The following is an 18,878-nucleotide window of genomic DNA, read 5'->3' as shown; positions in this document are numbered from 1 at the left end:
GAGGTAAGTTTATTAGTCTGGTCCTGGGCCACAGTCTAAAAATACTCTGGTGCAACTAAAATATTACAGGGCCAGAGAGGGCAGGATCTCATCACCAGATGGGATCCAAGTTCTCTCCCATTCTGTTGTCTGGGAAAATCAACATTAGTACAGGCATAATTTAATTATCTGTTAGCAGAAACTCTGTGTGTGTGTGTGTGTGTGTGTGTGTGTGTATTTATTTTGAGAGAGAGAACACTAGTGGAGAAGGGGCAGAGAGAGGAAGAGAATCCCAAGCAGGCTCCACACTGCCAGCGCAGAGCCCCGACTTGGGGCTCAATCTCACAAATCGTGAGATTATGACCTGCGCTGAAATCAAGAGTCAGACGCTTAACTGACTAAGCCATTCAGGTGCCCCAGCAGAAACTTTTTTTTTTTTTTTTAATTTTTTTTTCAACGTTTATTTTTTTTGGGGGGGACAGAGAGAGACAGAGCATGAACGGAGAAGGGGCAGAGAGAGAGGGAGACACAGAATCGGAAACAGGCTCCAGGCTCTGAGCCATCAGCCCAGAGCCTGACGCGGGGCTCGAACTCACGGACCGCGAGATCGTGACCTGGCTGAAGTCGGACGCTTAACCGACTGCGCCACCCAGGCGCCCCGAAACTTTTTTTTTATAAGATAAAAATATCCTAGAGTCCTTTTTCACAGGAATCTGCTAATTCTCCTCCTTTCTAATATAACTCACCTTAACACTTGAACACACTGTCTAAATTTAATCTATACCTAGTGGTTGTCTATTACCCAAAAACTGAGTTTAGCCAGCCACATTTTTGATCTGTAAGTGACATGGGAAATTGCTACCATCTCAGACCACAGATGACAGAAGATAAAGGCGGTTTGGAAAGGAGTCTTGAAGAGGTTGGAGAGCAGGTCAGCTATAAAATAGTGTTTATTCAAACTCTACAAAGGAGAAAGAGGCCCTGTGCAGGTGACTTTGGGCTCAGGGAATAGGTGTGTGTGAGGAGAAACAGTGACGGAGAGAGGTCACTGATCCTGTTAAAGGGAGGATTTTAGGAGCGGCCAGGACCAGAATCAGGTGGGGGCCCTCCCCCGTTTGGGTCCAGTGTTAGTGAGGTAACTGTCTTGCCTAGCTGTTCTTACTTTTCCAAACACCAGCCCTCGTGGCTGCACACCCAGCACGAACACCACCACCATTTCTAGTTTAGCTGCCCGTCATCAGGATGGCTTGCCCAATTTGTCTCCATCTGGTGTACCTCATAAAGGGTCCTAGGCTAGGCAAGACTGGTCAGATCGAATTCTTACTAGGGTTTAAAGCAACATAGTACGTCCCTTCCAGATCCTGCTGACTTCCTTTGTTGGAAGATAGAATGTTTTCAGAGCCTTTGTCCTATTGTTCATGAGAAGGTCCCAAATGTGTTTCTTTGGCTCCTCCATTACAATTAGATTTTAACAGGTAGGGGTGCTTCTCAAAATGTGTCCTGACATCAGTATCACTTGGGGTATTTATGAAAATGTAAGTTCATGGGCCACACCCCACACCAAGTAAGAATCTTTTAGGGGTGGAGTCCACATTTTCTGAATTTAACAGATTCCCCCAGATGATTCTTGGGTGAATCCTTGGCCTATGATTTGCAATTTAGCCAGTTAACTAGCTTTTCAAAATATTCTTGCTCAAGGGAGAACATTTGGGCCCTTGAGTCTGGAAGTCAGTAGGTACCATTACCTATGCTTCTATATTCGTCATCTCTAATGCTCTCATAAGGTACCTGTTATAACCATTATACAGGTGGGAAAATTTGCCCCATTTGTTAGAAGTGGTATGATTCAACCCAAGTCCAACCAAGTCCACAGTTTTGTATTTAGCTCAATCTGCATTTTAGGCTCAAAAATGCTAGCAGCAAGGGGCACCTGGGTGGCTCAGTCGGGTAAGCATCCGACCCTTGATCTCAGCTCGGGTCTTGATTTCAGGGTTGTGAGTTCAAGCACCATATTTGGCACCACGCTGGGCATGGAGCCTACTTAAAATGCTAGCAGTAAAATGGCAGTGGTAAAAATGGGTACAGCCATCATTAGTACTGGGGATGTCAACTGTTACTGAGCAGATCACAGGAGAGTTCATTTGCCTGGTGCTTTGGTTTTTTTAAGGTGTTTATAATCTCTACTTCAGATTTCTTTTAAAGAACTCTAGAATTGGTTAACTCTCCAGCCAGGCATGAAAGGGCTCCTATTTTGTCACTGGTCTCTGTGTGAGGAAGAGGAGTCTGTTAGGAAGGGTCCCTAGATTTGATTCAAGCTACAGTCCAGGTTCTCTATCAAAAGACTTCTTTTTGGACCCCCAAGAGGCAGATCTAATGCCAAATTAGATGCTAATTAGTTTAGTCCACCATTCCTATGAGTAATTCAAGCCAAAAGTGGCTCTTGGGGGTCTGAATTATCCAGATCAGTACTGGTCTTTTGCTTTAACTACAATGTTTTGGCCAAGTCACCTTGGTAGGATTAGCCTGCAGGCCTCACTGCCACCTAATAAAACAAGCAAAAATAGATGAAGGAAATAGCTGTGCCTGCAGGAGGTAGCATGTCTGGATTGGAAGGCCCTGACTCACACTGGGACACAGGGCACCAGGGCAGGGCTTGTGCGGGAAAGCGGCCCTCCCTGTTCAGGTAGTTACTTCTGGCACGTGGTGGCCTGAACTCCAGTTGAACATACCCCCGCCCCGTGGTCAGTGCTCAGTAAACTTGTTTAACGGAACCAGGTACTTAAAAAATACTTGACCAGGATATTCATATCTTTCTCTTTCTGGGAGTACTAAGAGGCCTGGCATTTTTTTACTCCAGGAGGGATGCCTAACACACTAGAAATACAGCAGCCTCTTTAAGCAGATGAACCCAGCAACAGGGCAGTAGACATAGTGGTTTAGACTGGAGCACTGGCTCTGCAAGTTCCAGTCCTTCTCAACTCTTGCAAAGGATCAGCTGTAGGATCTGGGAGGTTACTGAAGAAAAGCAAGACTTAGATTTTTCTAAGACAGAAATGTAGGTAGCTTTTTCATAAGGCTATTATGGGGGTTAAACGAGCTAATGCAAGGGGGCTACTTAGTCTCCAGTACACAGAACTGCTCAGTAAGCAGAAGCTCTGAACCTGAGGTCCACAGTCCCCCCTGCCACAGGGCAGGGGATCTTCCCATGTATCAAGCCAGCACCTGGTGCTCGTCTCTTCTTGCAGAGAAGAGGCCACACAGAGACGCAAGCCTAGGGTGCAGTTTCTTGGCACCGTTTACCCCCGAGAACCCCGCCTTGTCTTCTCGCAGTGAGGGGAGCAGCTCTGTGCCAGTCTGCAGAAAGGAGACTAGCTCAGGAATGCGGTGAGGTGGTTTCTTTCCTGCCTCCTAATTACCTGCCCTTACCCAGAATGGTTTTCCCTTTAATTCAGTGTCTTCAAGGGAACTCATTAATACCAGCCACCCAAGCAACACAGGTTTCCAGATATGCACGTTTTTTAAATTACGTTTATTTAGCGTATGTACACATAAAAGAGAAATCACCCTCTGATCCCACCCAGCAGAAAACATGCACAAACCCAAGATATACGTGGAGGGAAGGGGCCCCAGCCCCAAGTTAGTGGTTGGGATGGTGCAATCCTGTGAGTCCCAAGCCCCAGTCAGGAGAGGGCTGGACCGAAGCACTGGGCAGCCCCTTGCTGCCAGCCCTAAAATAAGCGTGCGCCGTAGCCAAAGGTCTGTTTGATGCCCTCAAAGTAGTACCGCTGCCAACCCTGCCGCGTCCTCTCTTCCTCGGGGGCAGGGATGCCTCTGCCTTCCATGCACAGCTCAGTCTCTCCATTCTTGTCTATGAAGGTCAAGGTGATGGTGGCAAAATGCCCTGGGGAGAGGCAGAGGGGAGGGGGGTTTAAGATCCAGGGTTTCCGTCAGGGTTGGAGACTAAGGGGGAAAGAAAGAGTTCTGGGGGTAATGGCACTAAGCAACTATGCATACTTACCTTCTGGCCAAGATTTAAACCTCCACTTCATCACAATAAGTTTCTCAGGGACCTAAAATAACCAGAGAGATCAGTGTGTACCGTAGACTCCAATGCGCCAGATCCTGGCTGGGACCAGCTGTCTGTCTTTCGTTCGGCCTACGGTCTGTGCAATTCTACACCTCAGGGGCACAGAGTGGACCGTGGAGTTGGTAGCATCAGCACCAACACAGGCTACGGCCTCTCCTCTCACTCCCAAGTCCAGTCCGGTCAACTGTGCCCAGGTGACAGTTCAGCGCTACAAATGGAAAGTTACCAGCTGCCAATATACATGACCTCTCTTCCATGTTTGATTTCTTCAGGAAGAACTAATTTAACTCTGAGGAGAAAAATTCTAGGAAAGCAAGAGAATTCAACTGCAACATTCTTTTGAAAATACAAAAATGAGGTTTTACTAACCAGAGAGATTGAATTTTACCTACAGAGCTGAAAAAAGGAATGTTTTTCTTCTGACCTGAGACTATATCCTGGGTCTGGGGCTAGCAGGCACTCACCAGATCAGTGAATTCCCCAGAGACGTTGCCATCTACCAGGTGAAACTTCCCACCTTTGTCTGCTTCTAACATTGCAGGAGCATGAGTAAAGGCCTGAACGAGCTGTGGGGGGGGAAAAAAAAAAAGAGGTAGGGAAGATGTCCCTCTCAGTGGGACCTAGGGACAAACGCCAGATGATACTTGCACACCTTAGCTCTCATTTCCAAAGGCACCACTCTGTCCAACGACTGGCTTCTGTTATGTCCCACTACAAAGGGACAGCCACTGCTCAGGGCTTTGACTTGAGTAACTCTTTGTAAATCCATGATGCCAATACTTCAGATCCATTCACTTTTCCAACAAGAATGTTTCCAGTGGTGCCCACTTAAACCACCCCAAAACACTATACAGGAGGACAGAGAGCAAGTCCACTTTGAGGAGTAGAGTGAACACAGAAGCGTTTTTTCTTTGTCACTACTTGTACGAGGAAATCCTCATGGCACCACTTTTTAGTACCTGCTCTGCATGCAGAGGGGATGTGCCTACAACATCCCAAGTCACCTGAGCAGCAAATGCCCGGAGGCCTGACGCACAAGATTATACTTACCTCTTGGGTGGTAAAGACTCTATACAGCTCCTCTGGTGATGTCAGGAAGGTTTCTCTAAGGGTGATCTTACAAGTGGGGATTTTGACACCAACAGGTCTGGCCTGGGTTTTTGAAGGAGCAGACTTAGCCTGTGGAAGCGGCAGCGAGAAAGGTTTAGAGGGTGGGAAGCCTCCATTAACGTGGCTTCCAGGACAGGCCTGTCACTCATTCTCACAAACTTCTTCGCCTCCAGTGCTAATTGTTCCAGGAGGCTGGATGGACGTTTCAGTCATTAGGGGAACCTTCCCAGAATGTTCTCAGTTCCCACCGAAAACAACACTCCCAGTGGAGGACAGATCCTCACTGGAAACCCCACTGACCAAAGGACCCGGCAAACCACTGGGCATTTCTGAAGCACTCAGTGTAATTCTCTAGGAAAAATTCTGTGCTCAAAGAGCTGGAAGCAGCCACCTCCCCTCGGGAATCTCCTTCACTGTGCTGGCAGAAGGGCAGCGGGGCTGCAAACCACGTGCTGAGCCTGAACTGTACAAGTTCTAGCTCCACAAAAACTAGCTGCTCACCCTGCAAATGTGGTGAAATTGATCAATTTCCTAATAGGTGAATGTCGTGATCTAAGCCCGGTACCTTCGTGACCCCTCTAGTGTCAAAGTATGAAATATCAACACCCCACTTAGAAAGAATACTGAAAACATAGATAGCTGAAGACCATCCTGTGTTCACAACCTAACCGGTGTTAAGTGCAATCAAGAGAAACTCTGAAGCCCCTGCTGGCTTCCATTTGCTCTAGGGGTTTGTTATAAATGATTAAAAACCCAGTTAAAGAGGGACAAACAACTACACGTTGTGGACTCTGTAAAAAGCACCATGGGCAGATCACAGGCTGCTGTGGGTTGGAGGTTAGGGTCAGAGAAAGAACACATGGAAATACCACTTATTTACCTTGCGCTCCTCAGTTTTCAGTGCTGGCTGCCCGGCTGGGTCTACTGACTCTCCGTTCATTGTAGGCAAGATCATGCCCTGCGTGAACTCTGAAAAAATAAAATCCCCACTCCTGGAAGTTATTTCTTAGTAGCTGAGATTTGGGGCTTCTTTAGAGTTTGACAAACATGGACGTCTTACCCCCAAATGAAGTAATGACAAAGAAAGAAAGAGTCTACTTACTTTAGGTCTTTACCTTTGCACTATGCCAGACAGGTATCTGAGTGTATGCTACAGAACACAGAATGTTAACTAGGATGATTCTAAATCTCGCTCCATTAGAAGCAATACAACTTGTTAAATGTACATGAGGTCTCCTATGGATGGTAGCCAACGAATGTAATGGCACTTTCAAGGAATTCAAGAGCAGGGCAAGATACCCACAGATGCATACTTAGTCCCCCTTCTCCACTCTGCCTTACCTCAGTAGAATAGCCACGCCTAGTGCACCAGAGCACTCGTTCTCACCAGAAGAGGTATCACCTCGTATGATGGTGCCCTTTGACAGTCATTTTATGTACTCCCAACACCAAGATCAGAACACACTGGCAGAACTGGAATTCTAGGGGAGAGCTGAGCTGACCGCTATCCTAATGACCCCCTAAGTGTCCCTGGAGAATGCATGTCAAAGACAGTCCAGGACTGTGCTCAAGCAGTCCAGGGATGCCAAGTCTTTAGATCGCACCGTTCAACCGAAATGTAATGACAGCCTCAAATATAATCTTAAGTTTTCTAGTAGCCACAGTAAAGTGTTAAAGCAGAGAAGTGAAATTAGTTTTAGTAACACTATACATCCAAACTATCTGGATGTATTTAACCCAATACATCCAAACTATTGTATCAATATAAAAAGCTATTAGTCGGGGGGCGCCTGGGTGGCGCAGTCGGTTAAGCGTCCGACTTCAGCCAGGTCACGATCTCGCGGTCCGTGAGTTCGAGCCCCGCGTCAGGCTCTGGGCTGATGGCTCAGAGCCGGGAGCCTGTTTCCGATTCTGTGTCTCCCTCTTTCTCTGCCCCTCCCCCGTTCATGCTCTGTCTCTCTCTGTCCCAAAAATAAATAAACGAAAAAAAAAAAAAAAAAAAAAAAGCTATTAGTCGGGGCGCCTGGGTGGCGCAGTCGGTTAAGCGTCCGACTTCAGCCAGGTCACGATCTCGCGGTCCGGGAGTTCGAGCCCCGCGTCAGGCTCTGGGCTGATGGCTCAGAGCCTGGAGCCTGTTTCCGATTCTGTGTCTCCCTCTCTCTCTGCCCCTCCCCCGTTCATACTCTGTCTCTCTCTGTCCCAAAAATAAATAAATGTTGAAAAAAAAAAAAAATTTTTAAAAAGCAATTAGTAATTTCACATTCCTTTTCTGGTACCAAGTTTTCAAAACCCACCATGTTTTCTACTCACGGCACAGCTCGAGTTGGGACTATCTGCATTTCAAGTGCTCATCAGTCAATTAATCACATAATCCATCTCTATATCTTTCCCTTATTCAGAGTTTATAGATTGATTTTGAGGTGAAATAAGCCCCCTCCCCCACAAATCTTTTACCCATCTGGCAAAGAAAGGACTGTCAGGACCCTTAATCAGAGTCTGATGGTCGGGGGTGGGAGGGAACTACCTCCTCAAGGCATACGTTAACTACTCAAGGGATACCTGTTTTGAGGGTGCTGATGTAAATTCCCATTGCTTCTCTTAGGAGTTTCACCCCTTCTTCCTTCATTAAGGCCACGAGATTTGTGTCAGGCTCATCTTTGGCAAGGCTCACACTAATCTGAGTGAAAGATCAGAAGTAGGTGGTAAATAACTTGAGGGGCACCCACGACATGGAATGTGGGTGCTGAGCAATCAGATAGCTGCTGACATTTCCAAAGGAAACGTGTGAGGGTTGGGGTATTTTTCCAATCCCCATGAGTGTTCCTTCTTGCATTCTGCCAAAGCCAAGGTGGCTAACATTAGAACCCAAGTTACTAGCTAAAGCGGAGTAATTAAACAAGCACAAGCTGTGCTGGAAGCTCTCAATGGCACCACAGACCTAGGAAATCATCTACAAACTGAGGTTCTGAATGCTTGGGCCAGGCCTGGGCTTTCATCTTGAATGGGAAGTCATTTTTCTCATCTGAGAATAGAGAATGTGGAAGACTCAGATGAGGAATTAGGAAGCACAAACCTCTACTTCATCCACACTGTTTTCATCAGACAAATTGGGGATCTCCACATGTCCCTTGTACTGTACTCCAGACTTAGAGGTACCTGTCAAAAGCAATGCAACATCATTAGTCTCCCCCTTTGCAGGAAAAGGCTGCTCTAGAGTCCTAGCTACTCTTCTGCTTGCACTTTTTTTTTTTTTTTGCTTGCACTTCTTTTGAACTACTAAACTGACCCTCTTTATTCTGAGATAAAGCCAGATGCAACCAACCCTCCCCGCTTCTCCCCTAGAAGAAATGTCTTTCCTCATTAGATCTGTTGAGGCCAACTGCGTTATTACTGTATGGGACTAAGAGCTGTGTGGATGTGGCACTGGCAGGAATTCTGCCAGGGAGAACTTAGGTCAACAATCAATGCAGTCAGTTCTGCTAGAATGCTTGTTTTGAAAATACAAATTTATTCCGATGTGACTGACATATTAGGGGTCAATCTGATCACAGCATGAATTTCACATTTGCTAACACAGGATTTCTTTCACGAGAAACACTAGGTGAACACACACCCACACAAAACCACACCCAGCTGAAATGAGCTGCACAGGAATACACAAAACACACACATCTCAAACATTTATTTGCCAGCAGCCTCAGTTCCCCTTGTGCTATGAGCCACGCCACCCACACTGGTGTTACAACTTCTGATTTCAGCTGACCCTCCTTCCACCAATCGACAATAACCCACATGCTGCAACCCTTCTGATGCCTACTTTCACAAGTGAACTTCAGGTCTTTTTCAAGGTAAAGCACTATGTTTACTGTATTATTTATGTACTTCTTCCCATATAACATGTATGGACTGTGCTATCAATTTTTATGTTCCTAAATTTTAAAAATGTGTCACCAATGAAGGTTTTTGGGTGTTGTGTCGTGTCCCTAACCCTATCCTCCCCATAAGCCCTGTGGTTTTGGTTGAGCAATTTTGCACAGTATGGGGATTTTTAGGAACACACGGGTGACGTTACAGCAGAACTGACTGTATTTCAAAATGAACCAACAAGATGATTATTGATCTTCACTTCTCCTGACCTCAGTTTCTCAATCTATAAAAAAAGGACTGGGCAAGATGATACCCAAGGTTCCTTTCAGACTACTATAGTTTTTTTTAAAAAAAAGTCACGAACAGATAGATCTACTCTTCTCCTCTTTATTACCATTTACTTGAAAAATGCTCATCGAGGCACAAATCTAATGTATGCTTTGCCCCACACATGTATTCCTTTAGCTTTAGTGCCTTTTAAGATTGTCAGGACCATCCAGCTAGGGCACATACATGGCTCCAATTCTTTGCCAATACCACCACAGAAGGGACACAAAAACTGGAGGATAAAACCACCCCAAATTATAGTCACACAGAAACTTCATTAGCAGGGTAGTCTAAACTGGTAGATTCACACTGGAGAAAGTAAAAAAAAAAAAAAAAAAAAAAAATCAAGACCAAAAAAACCCTCCCCTTCCCACCTTTAAGTCAATCATCCAAGAGACAAAAGTTAGCTAGTCTGAGGAAACGTTACCTGACATAAAATGTCCAAACATATCATGTGGCCCAAAGATTCAGTGGCCCAGCTGCTTCACTGGTGGTGGCTTATGAGGCCCACAGAGAGGAAATGCATTTAGTGTCCCACAGCAGCAGAGAAATTTTGGCACCCAATACTGATTTCTATAAAAGTAAAGAGCCCTGTGTCCCCTGAAGAGTTCCTAACCGTCCCAAAACTGTTCTCCCGGCTCCTTAATAGGTCAACCAAAATGCAGTTAGCCTTTGTTCTAATGGCCCAGCACAGACTTACCTGTCCAGTTTAGTTTGACGCTCCATTCATAAAAGAAGATAAGTTTGCCTTTGCGATTGTTAATGGATGCCTCTCCATCAAGCTTATTCACTTCTGTCACCTCACACTTGCCTTCCTCATTTTGCACCCGCACTGCCAGGAACAGCGTTTTCAGCTTATCCGTGGACCAGTTTGAAGCATCCCTCTCTGTCCTGCAAAACAGAAATAAAACTATGGACTAGCAGCCAAATGGAAGACACACTGCTTGCTCTGTGCGTGAGAATCCAAGGCTAAAAGAGACCTGACAAATACTCTGAAAAGACCAGTCCCACTCCCGTACATCCACAAACATCTTATCCTCTTTTAGGAAGATAAGGAGTCCCATACTGTCAAGAAAGATAACTGCTGTGTGGAATGGTTACAAATCAAATGGAAAATTATACTTTCCTTTCTCAGCATGATGGTGCTAAAGTCAGTATTTGACACTTGAACATGGCGCCCCCGTTTGACCAAATGGAAAACTGTGACCATCTTGCTGAGGTCAGGAGCCTAAGAGTGGGCCCTAGAATGCAGTATTTAGCTAACAAGTCCAGTAAGTAAGAAAGCAATAATCTTGACCTCATTAGCACAGTGTTCTGACCTGTCAAATTCAGGCTGTGCTATAAATTCCCTACACATTCTGTGTCCTCTAAACGTCTAGGAAAACAATGTTAAATCCAGGGCTTCAAACCAAATTAGATCAAAGCACTATGTATGTTAGAAGAAGAGGAGATAGGTTGAAATATAGAGAAGAAAAATCACTATCTGCCTCCCAACATACTAACTAGCAGAGAACCCAGCAGCAAAAAGGGCTGCAACAAAGTAAAAACAAAGCAAGGGGAACAAAGTTCAGTGGAGTTAAAAGATAAATAGTACTTTTAGGACATTTCATAAATGAGAGTAAGCTTTTAAAAGTGGTTAAGTTATAAAACCGTGATTGCCCGGCAACCGGGGTAGTCCTGGGAGTTACAACACAACCAAATGAATAGTTCCGGGTGAGAGGCCATGGCATCTTCAGCATCACTGTGCTCTTGAGCACCCACCGAACACGTTCCAAACCTTTGTCCTCTGGACTGAGGCGGTGGTTCTCTACGACTAACTCTGAATCTCACCCGTAAGCCGCAAAATAAGAATTCCAGCCCACTAGCCCCGAGCTTAACACAGCGATCTCCCAACACAATCCACGCCGATTTGGGTCTCACGGACTCCTCCGGCCACGTGTGGGAAGCATGTCCTTGCTCAGGCTGGATGCATCGGCCACGGGGGTTATGTTCTCGTATCTCTGAAACCCCTCCTCTGGGCGCAGCCCTCCACGTCGCCCTCTTGCCCTCTAAACACTGAAACAGAGGCAGGTGGTGGTGTGTGGAGAGACCTGGGACTACGGACCCCTGCCACAGGAAGAACCCACCCCCATCTCCGGGCAGGGCTGTATCGGCCCTAGTTTTGTTCCGCCCAAGGTTCCAGGGACCCGCACCCCTGGCCGGGCCGTAGCGTTCCCGCGGCCTGGCCCGCTGGCCCTCACCAGTGCCAGTTGTTGACGTTGGTGGCGTCCGCCCGCTCCTCCACGATCCAGCGTGGGTCGCCCTCACCCCACTTGGCCATCAGCTTTCCTGTCGCGCCGCCACCAGCTTCCGAGCAGCCACAGCCACAGCCTCAGGACTGCCTGGTCCCAGCCGCCCGGCAGCGCCTGGAAACTACTAGAAGCGGCCGCAGAACCTCCTGGCTTGCTTTTCCCTCCACCCCCCGCCCCTCCCCGCCTTAACTTCCGGCTCCTCCTCGCTTCCACCGGGTACTTCCGTTCCACCTCCTCGGACTTTAGTTTATGTGTGTTCTAGAGTTCCTCCAAGCTCCGTTGGGCTATCCCTAAATGGGCCGGAAAAGCAACCGCTCACACGACCATGTATCACCGTTAAGGCCACAAAGAACACGTCTCATTGTTTCCCTAGTCTCTGCATTGGCACTTCCGAGCCTCATGGGAATTGTAGTCTTGTTTAGTAACCCGCTGGATAACCGCGGAAGGTCGCGCTAAAAGTAAAGGAAACGACTTACGCACGGAGCGCCAGAAGTTCTGGGAGTTGTAGTCAAGAAGCCCTGTCGCACCTCCGGACAGCGCTTAAAGGCAAAGGCGGGAAAACTACAACTTCCAGCATGCTCTGCGGCCTCTTTCTTGACTCACGTTCCCCTTCGCCGCCCCACCCAGCGACTGTTCGCTTCCGCCCATTTTCTATGCAGCTTAGCCTGACTAGAAAGGGTGGTCCAGCGGCGGAAGAGTCTGACGCTGCCCTGAAAGGGTGGGCTCGGTGTGGAAGAGGTGAGGGTGTCCCAATCCGTTTGAGCCGCGTATCTGGTTGAGTCCGGCCACGCCGCAGACATATCCTTTCCTCTTACTCTCTGAGGTGTCCCTAGACCCACCCCCCGCCCCCCCCCCCCCCGCCCCAGGCCCGACTCCTCCAGTCGGAGCGACCGAGTATGCTACGAGCCCGAGTACACTCGAGGTTGGGGCTGTGAGTGAGCCTCGACATTTGATTTTGAAAGAGCATTTACTCTGCCAGCGATCCGCCGGACTCTGGCGACTGCAGTAGGTCCATGGCTTCCTGGACTTTTCGCCTGTAGAGTCTTCCTAGGTTAACCCACATTCCCCGGTCTCCGTTAATAGCCTCACATGTGGAAGCCTGGCTCAGAAGATAATTGAATCTGAGTGTAACTTCTCGGTAGCTGGTTTCTGAAGTGTCCTGAGGCTGGGAGCGTGTTGGTTGTGGATTTTTTTTTTTTTTTTTTTTTTTTTTTTCTGATGCCTGTTGTCCTTCCTTTGTCCTGTACCTCGGATTTGCTTCCCTGTCTTGTGGGCTCTCAGTACAGGTGACGATAGGGACAAGCCTCTGCTGTATTTGAAATCATGTTGAAGCACTTTTTCCAGTCACTCTTAAAATTGTACCTGGTTGCTGCAACTTGTAGAGCCATTAAATCTTTATCATTATCTCTTTACTTGGCAAGTAAATTTACGTTCTGATTTGGCTAGAAGTACAAATTGGTGGCAAGTATCTCCTGCGGTTGCATGGTTAAAAACGATTCCAGAAATTATCTGGTGGATTATCGGGTGTGTTAGACACATTCTATGCTTATCTGTAGATATTTCCAGATATTTATTTACTGCCCTGGTTTTCCCTAGAGTAAAACAGAAGGACCATGCATGTCAGAGTGGAAGTGATCCAGGAGCTAGAAAACCTAGATTGTAGGAGCAATTAGCAAAGTGGTTTTGGTACCTCATTCTTTTGTACCTCATCTTCCTCATCAGTGAAATAGAGATGGAATCTGCCAGACCTACCTTACAGAGCTGTTGTGAGGATGAGAGTGCTCTATTAAGTTGGCAATCTGTGCCAGGGACATTTACATACTCTATGTACGTCTTCAGTGTTGGTGATGGCCACTCTCAGCATTTTTGTGTCAGATTAATCTTTTTAATCTTTAGGATTGCTTGAAAGTATTTTCTGTCTAGCTTTTTCTAAGCTGCCATGATGCTTTACTAATAAAAATTAATACTGAGCATTAATTTTGTATCAGACACTAGGTGCTCCACATGTATGATCTAGTTTAAGCTTCACAACAATTTTATAAGGTAAAGGGTCTATTGTTATGCCCATTTTACAGATGAGGAAACTAAGATGGAAAGGTGTCAGTAAAATATCCTACACTAAAAAGAACTGATCTTTAGTATTTACTTTCTGCTAGGTGTTCCCTGAGTCCTATTTCTTCTTCACTGCAATCTTGTGAGGTAGGATATCATTTTCTCCAAGGCTTAGAAGTAAAATTATTTACCCAGTTTCCTCAGAATTGGGAGACCAAGATTTGAATTCAAAGCTGCCTACTATAAAGTCTGTGCTTGTACCACCATGAAGGATGATTTCATTGTATCTGTCGACTTTTTTATTTGGCTTTAAATATACAAAAGGATTTTTAAGTTACATCTGGGTTCAGTAGAAATTGATTAGTGATGTCTGCCATGGGAAGGGATCAGACATTAGAAAATCCCCACCACACCTTTGCAATCCCTATATCCTCAAAACACAAGAGTCAGGAAGTGAGAGTACACATGATTTCCTGGCTTATAGTGGTTTGACTTACGATTTTTCAGCTTTATGATGGTGCAAAAGTGATGCACATCCAGGAGAAGCCATAGGGTGAGTTTTGAATATGGATCTTTTCCCGGGCTGGCAATATACAGCACTGCGCTGTTGTGATGCTTGGCAGTGACAATGAGCTAAGGCACCCAGTCAGCCACATCACAAGAGTGAACAACTGGTACATTTAAACTATTCTGCACCCACACAGCCATTCTGTTTTTTCACTTTCAGTGCAGTAGTCAATAAATTACATGAGATATTCAACACTTTATTATAAAATAGGCCTTGCGTTAAATGATCTTGCCCAACTGCAGGCTAATATAAGTGTTCTAAGCACATTGAAGGTAGGCTAGGCTAAGCCATGATGTTCAGTGTTTTCCACTCATGATATTTTCTTATGCTTGGTTTATCAGGATGTTAACCTCATTGTAAGTTAAGGAATATCTGTAGAGTGTGTTAAGGGCCATCAGAAGCTTCAACAGGGCTGCCGTGATGAGTGTATGTCAAGCTTCTGTTGTGAAAGGTACCATTGAGAGAAATGGAAAAGCAAATGAATTCTTTAGAATTTAACCCTGTGTAGGCTTTGGAGTTCTTTTTGTTGCTTTGGGAGTTTTGGTTACTCCGTCCTAGTGTTTTTTGTTTTTTAATATTTATTTATTTTGAGAGAGCATGTGTGAGCAGGCTGGAAGGGCAGAGAGGAGAGAGAGAATCCTAATCTGGCTCCTTGCTGTTAGTGCTGAGCCTGACATGGGATTCAATCCCAGAAACTGTGAGATCCTGACCCAGGCTGAAATCAAGAGTCGGACCCTTAACCGACTGAGCCACCCAGGCACCCCACTGTTTCTTAGTTTAAATCAGTTTTCACTCTGTCCAGTTGGCATGGATAATTTTTTTCAGAGTGAAATCTAATTTTAGAATAGTGATGGGAGGGACTTGTGGTATTTTGACTGATTCTTTATATATATATTTTCTTTTCTTGGCCATGCTCTCAGTTCCCAGAATTTGGCCAATACTTATTCGTAAATTAATCATAATTTGAAGATACAGGCAGGATAATTCTACTTCATTTAATCTTTGCTTTCTTTCTTCTGACATTTAGCAAGCGTGTATGAGAACAAGAGCCATTTTTATTCACTGTGGTATTCCCAGATCCTGGAATAGTGCCTCAGAGATGGCACTCAGTATTAGATAAATGTTGAATACATGAATGCAATTTTTATGTTTTGTTGATGCTTTTTCTTCAATTTAATTTTTTAAATATTTATTTTTGAGAGAGGGGGGAGAGTGTGAGCAGGGGAGGAGCAGAGAGAGAGGGAGACAGAGAATCCAAGCAGGCTCCTCACTGTCAGTGCAGAGCCTGATGTGGGGCTTGAATTCATGAACTGTGAGATCATGACCTGAGCCGAAGTTGGATGGTTAACCAACTGAGCCACCCAGGTGCCCCGGTTTTGTTGATACTTTGATCTTGTGTATTCAGCAAAATTTGGGATGCATTCTTATAACACTTGCTTGTCTTGTGCTGTTACCTTTATACATATCTATGCTGAATACCCCAGCTTTCTTGTAGGGTGTTTCAGAAGAGGGGATGTGTCTTGTACTTTTTTTTTTTTTTTAATGTTTATTTTTGAGAGAGAGACAGAGACAGAGACAGAGAGAGACAGAGTGTGAGTGGGAGGGGGGCAGAGAGAGAGAGGGAGACACAGAATCCGAAGCAGGCTCCAGGCTCTGAGCTGTCAGCACAGAGCCCAACGCGGGGCTTGAACTCGCATACCACGAGATCATGACCTGAGCTGAAGTTGGCCGCTTAACCTACTGAGCCACCCAGGTGCCCCTATCTTGCATTTTTTACATATCCCTCACAGCTCCTGAGAGAGTGCCTTGAACAAAGTAGGTAGTCTAGGAATGAAGAGTACTCGTGGGTAATTAGAGGATCAAAAGTATGATTTGATCAGTTGGAGACCCAAGGATCTGATTTTATGTGGCAGATTCAATATTTTCTCTATCTAATTCTTTGAAATGTCCCCAAATTACTGGGGTGTGGGGTGGGAGGGAGAGTTTGTAGTGAAGGAAATTAAAGTTTTTGGGGCTCTGTGGGAAGTGATCCAGGAAACGACATGTATCTGTCTTACTCCAGATGAATCGGACAAAAGGTGATGAGGAGGAGTATTGGAATAGCTCCAAGTTCAAGGCTTTCACCTTTGATGATGAAGATGATGAACTGTCACAGGTGGGTTTTCTTGAGCAATTGCTGCAGGTCACACCTCCTCCACAGTGCCACTCTAAAATTCCTTCCCCTTGTGTCCTTGATAAGCTAGCTTTTTTTTTTTTAATTTTTTTTTTTTCAACGTTTATTTATTTGTAGGACAGAGAGAGACAGAGCATGAACGGGGGAGGGGCAGAGAGAGAGGGAGACACAGAATCGGAAACAGGCTCCAGGCTCTGAGCCATCAGCCCAGAGCCTGACGCGGGCTCGAACTCACGGACCGCGAGATCGTGACCTGGCTGAAGTCGGACGCTTAACCGACTGCGCCACCCAGGCGCCCCGATAAGCTAGCTTTTGACTGTGTCTCCATTAGGCTCAGAAGTGTTTGGGGTCAGACCGTTAGAAAAATCTTCATAGAAAAGAGGTTTCAAAACAGAGCCAGAAAGATTGTAAAAATCAACTCTCCACCCTTCTTACTTTTGTTCTTAAGGTAACTTATTCCTTTCAGTTTTTTTTTTCCCTCAGAACCCCAAGTCTTTTATCATATGATGTAATTGTTATTTTTGAAAAATGTATTGGATTGGAAGTTGTCTTTATTGCATCTGTTTTACAAATGGGGAAACATTTATTTTGGAGAGATGGACAAACTCAGGTTTACACAGTAAGTCATTGCCAGGAATATGATTAGCACTTTTTTTTTTTTTAAGAGGTTTTTTTTTTTTTTTTAATGTTTTACTTATTTTTGAGGGGAGCGGGGGCAGACAAAGAGGCAGATAGATCTGGGGCGCCTGGGTGGCGCAGTCGGTTAAGCGTCCGACTTCAGCCAGGTCACGATCTCGCGGTCCGTGAGTTTGAGCCCCGCGTCAGGCTCTGGGCTGATGGCTCAGAGCCTGGAGCCTGTTTCCGATTCTGTGTCTCCCTTTCTCTGCCCCTCCCCCGTTCATGCTCTGTCTCTCTCTGTCCCAAAAATAAATAAACGTTGAAAAAAAAATTAAAAAAAAAAAAAAAAGAGGCAGATAGATCTGAAGCAGGCTTCACATTGACAGCAGCGAGCCCAATGCAGGGCTCGAACCCATGAACCGTGAGATCATGACCTGACTGAAGTCGGATGCTCAACCAACTGAGCCACCCAGGCGCCTCAAGAGTTGTTTGTTTGTTTGTTTGTTTTTTAAGTTTATTTATTTTGAGAGAGAGAGGTTGAGAGAGCATACGCATGCACTCTAGGAGAAGGCAGAAAGAAGGAGAGATAGAATCCCAAGCAAACTCCACATTGTCAGTGCAAAGCCTGATATGGGGCTGGATCCCATGAACTGTGAGATCATGACCTGTGCTGAAATCAAGAGTCAGAACTGACTGAGCCGCCCAGGTGCCCCTATTATTAGAACCTAAAAGCAGCTTTGATTCTTTTTAACTCTTGCCACTGAACTGCAGTGTTTGCTAAAGAACGATTTGTTTTCTTGGCAAGTATCTGGCAGGCTAGATTGCAAAGGGTGAAAGTGTTTGCCATCTTTAAGTGTCAATTGCTCAGCCACCTTGATTGTCAAAGAGATAGGTGGGAAATACTGGTTACCTGAGTGCCCTGCCTTATGTCCCTCCGCAGTTAAAGGAATCCAAGAGAGCAGTAAATAGTCTTCGAGACTTCGTGGATGATGATGATGACGATGACCTGGAGAGAGTCAGCTGGAGTGGGGAGCCAGTGGGAAGTAAGTAGAAGAGGCTATAGGAGGGGATTGATATTCAGGGTTCTTGTCACTAATGCGGGCTCCATTTGCTTGTCCTCTCAGTGTTTTGTCAGGACGGGGAATGAGGGTAGACTATTTTCAGATGAGCATACATTTGGAAATTTAACCTCAGAAGATACTTGAGGAAATAACAGTAGTTTCCATGTGGCTGTCTAGTCTGCTGTCTTAGGGTTAATGCTTGGCTGGGTATTTCAGACTTACTTGGGGTGCTTGTTAAAATTAAATTCCTAGGTTTCACTCCAGAGACTTTGATTCAGTAGGTCTCGGGGGTGAGGGTCTTAATTTATGATAGGTACTGTAAGTGCTTCCAATATGCAGTCATATTTGGGACTATTGGCTTAATTGCTCCTAACTGGCTGGCAGGACTGACTTCCTTAGCCACCAAGTCTCATCGTCTAGCTGTTTTATAATACCACTTAACGCTTTTGCAGAGTCCATCTGATTTTTGAGAATGTTAAAATTTTTTTTTTTTTTAATTTTTTTTTTAACGTTTATTTATTTTTGAGACAGAGAGAGACAGAGCATGAACGGGGGAGGGTCACAGAGAGAGGGAGACACAGAATCTGAAACAGGCTCCAGGCTCTGAGCTGTCAGCACAGAGCCCGACGCGGGGCTCGAACCCACGGACCGTGAGATCGTGACCTGAGCCGAAGTCGGACGCTCAACCGACCAAGCCACCCAGGCGCCCCTGTTAAAATTTTTTTAATGTAGGAATATCATCACA

The 18,878-nt window shown here is 45.7% G+C and overlaps 2 protein-coding genes across 3 annotated transcripts in view; one reads left to right on the top strand and one right to left on the bottom strand.

The window, feature by feature from the left end:
• Positions 1–3,489: 3,489 nt before the first annotated feature.
• AHSA1 (activator of HSP90 ATPase activity 1) lies at positions 3,490–12,125 on the bottom strand. The gene is made up of 9 exons (XM_045451692.1): positions 11,611–12,125; positions 10,071–10,261; positions 8,250–8,332; positions 7,736–7,853; positions 6,057–6,145; positions 5,117–5,245; positions 4,531–4,632; positions 3,998–4,049; positions 3,490–3,880 (listed from the first exon to the last, which is right to left on the bottom strand). The coding sequence occupies exons 1-9, from the start codon at positions 11,688–11,690 to the stop codon at positions 3,708–3,710; spliced, it is 1,017 nt and encodes a 338-aa protein (XP_045307648.1). The 5' UTR covers positions 11,691–12,125; the 3' UTR covers positions 3,490–3,707.
• A 146-nt stretch (positions 12,126–12,271) lies between these two features.
• VIPAS39 (VPS33B interacting protein, apical-basolateral polarity regulator, spe-39 homolog) overlaps positions 12,272–18,878 on the top strand; it is a 25,471-nt gene continuing 18,864 nt past the window's right edge. For both annotated transcript variants that reach the window (XM_045451688.1, XM_045451687.1), the window contains exons 1-3: positions 12,272–12,399; positions 16,344–16,436; positions 18,013–18,115. In XM_045451688.1, the coding sequence (XP_045307644.1) occupies positions 16,344–16,436; positions 18,013–18,115 (196 nt within the window). In that variant the 5' untranslated portion in view covers positions 12,272–12,399. The remainder of the gene's footprint in view (positions 12,400–16,343; positions 16,437–18,012; positions 18,116–18,878) is intronic.

This window comes from Leopardus geoffroyi, chromosome B3 (assembly GCF_018350155.1).
Source record: "Leopardus geoffroyi isolate Oge1 chromosome B3, O.geoffroyi_Oge1_pat1.0, whole genome shotgun sequence".
Lineage (NCBI taxonomy): Eukaryota > Metazoa > Chordata > Mammalia > Carnivora > Felidae > Leopardus > Leopardus geoffroyi.
The sequence above is the reverse complement of the archived record's forward strand: the minus strand, read 5'-3'. Positions and strand labels throughout refer to the sequence as shown.

Excerpts from the sequence above, each read along its gene's own strand:
- AHSA1 (XM_045451692.1), bottom strand. The coding sequence starts at position 11,690 with ATGGCCAAGTGGGGTGAGGGCGACCCACGCTGGATCGTGGAGGAGCGG. Across the intron at positions 8,333-10,070 it reads CGTCAAACTAAACTGGACAG|GTACCTCTAAGTCTGGAGTA; the intron begins GTAAGTCTGTGC and ends TGCTTTTGACAG. Across the intron at positions 6,146-7,735 it reads CATCAGCACCCTCAAAACAG|AGTTCACGCAGGGCATGATC; the intron begins GTATCCCTTGAG and ends TTATTTTTTCAG.